The sequence below is a fragment of the Pteropus alecto genome, unplaced genomic scaffold (genome assembly GCF_000325575.1).
Source record: "Pteropus alecto unplaced genomic scaffold, ASM32557v1 scaffold160, whole genome shotgun sequence".
Taxonomy (NCBI): Eukaryota; Metazoa; Chordata; class Mammalia; order Chiroptera; family Pteropodidae; genus Pteropus; species Pteropus alecto.
In genome coordinates this window covers 1,754,933-1,756,048 of record NW_006429864.1, presented here as the reverse complement: position 1 = coordinate 1,756,048, position 1,116 = coordinate 1,754,933, and the positions used below count along the sequence as shown (strand labels likewise).

General features: G+C 59.5%; 1 protein-coding gene across 1 annotated transcript in view; it reads right to left on the bottom strand.

The window, feature by feature from the left end:
* CRTC1 (CREB regulated transcription coactivator 1) overlaps positions 1 to 1,116 on the bottom strand; it is a 54,609-nt gene that overhangs the window by 14,641 nt on the left and 38,852 nt on the right. The window contains exon 10 of the mRNA XM_025044039.1: positions 976 to 1,116. This exon is cut by the window's right edge and continues 38 nt beyond it. Within this exon, the coding sequence (XP_024899807.1) occupies positions 976 to 1,116 (141 nt within the window). The remainder of the gene's footprint in view (positions 1 to 975) is intronic.

Here is a 1,116-nt window from a genome sequence, read left to right as displayed (position 1 = left end):
AAGGCCCAGCCCAAGAGACAGGCAAGAGCAGAGTAGTAACTCAACAACAGCAGAGTGAGTGCAGAAAAGCAAGGCCGTGTGAGAGGCCCAGGGGAGGTCATGGGCAGAGGCCAGGAGGCCTCACCAAGGGGAAGAGGTGTGAAAAAGATGGGAAAGGCGAGGAGCCTCCTGTTGTCTAGAGGAAGAGAACCATGGGGGAGGAAAAGCACGTGCAGAGGTCCTGAGGAGAGCTCATCATCAGCTGGAGAGGAGAGTTGTAGGAGACAGGAGATGAGGGTGTGTGCAAGGTCCCGAGCAGAGAAAGGCCATGAGCTGACAGTTGTTCTGGGTGAAGAAGCCAGGACAGGGAAGTATCGGAGGAGTGGCACGTGGAGGCTGTGCAGGGTGGGGAGTGTCCAAGTTGGGCTGGGTCCTGATGGTGGGGCTGATAGGACATACCAGTGGGTCAGGGTGGGCAAGAAGACAGAGTCAAAAAGGACACCTCCAGGTCCCTGGCCCAAGTTGCAAGGGGACAGTACCATTGGCTCCCAGGAGGAACAGGACAGGAGATATTGGGATGGGTCAGGGGCCCATGGGTTGTCCTTGAGGATGTGGCCAGGGAGAAATGAGTGGAAGCTGGGGGTGGGCCAGGCTGGAGTCCCAAGCAGGCAGCCACAGTCAACTCAGGGGTCGGGGGTGGGTGGGGGTAGGGGAAGGGAAGCCTGATCCACCCCATTCTCTGAAGCCCCAGCACCCCTCAAAACCACTGTCCCATCCTGGGGGCACCATGAGCCTTCCCACTACTGAGACTTTGCCCAGGCTGTGCCCTCTGCCTGGACGCTATTCTCCTTGGGGCAGCCTAGTAACACCAAGCACCTCTCCCACTACCACCTCATGCCTTGCATTTTGGATGTGACCCTGCTTGGTCGCCACTCACACACGCATGCCATCTTCACTAGACAGGAAAGAAAGTGCTCCCTGCCCGCCCGGCCTTACCCTGGCCAGTGCCGATGCCCAGGTGTGTCAGGTTGGCGGCGAGGTTGCCGGTGCTGCTGGAGCTGCTGAGCGCAGGGAAGGTGGGCTCCTCGGGGTCCAGTGGGGTTGGGAGTGGGGAGGGGAAGTGAATGTTGGTCAGGT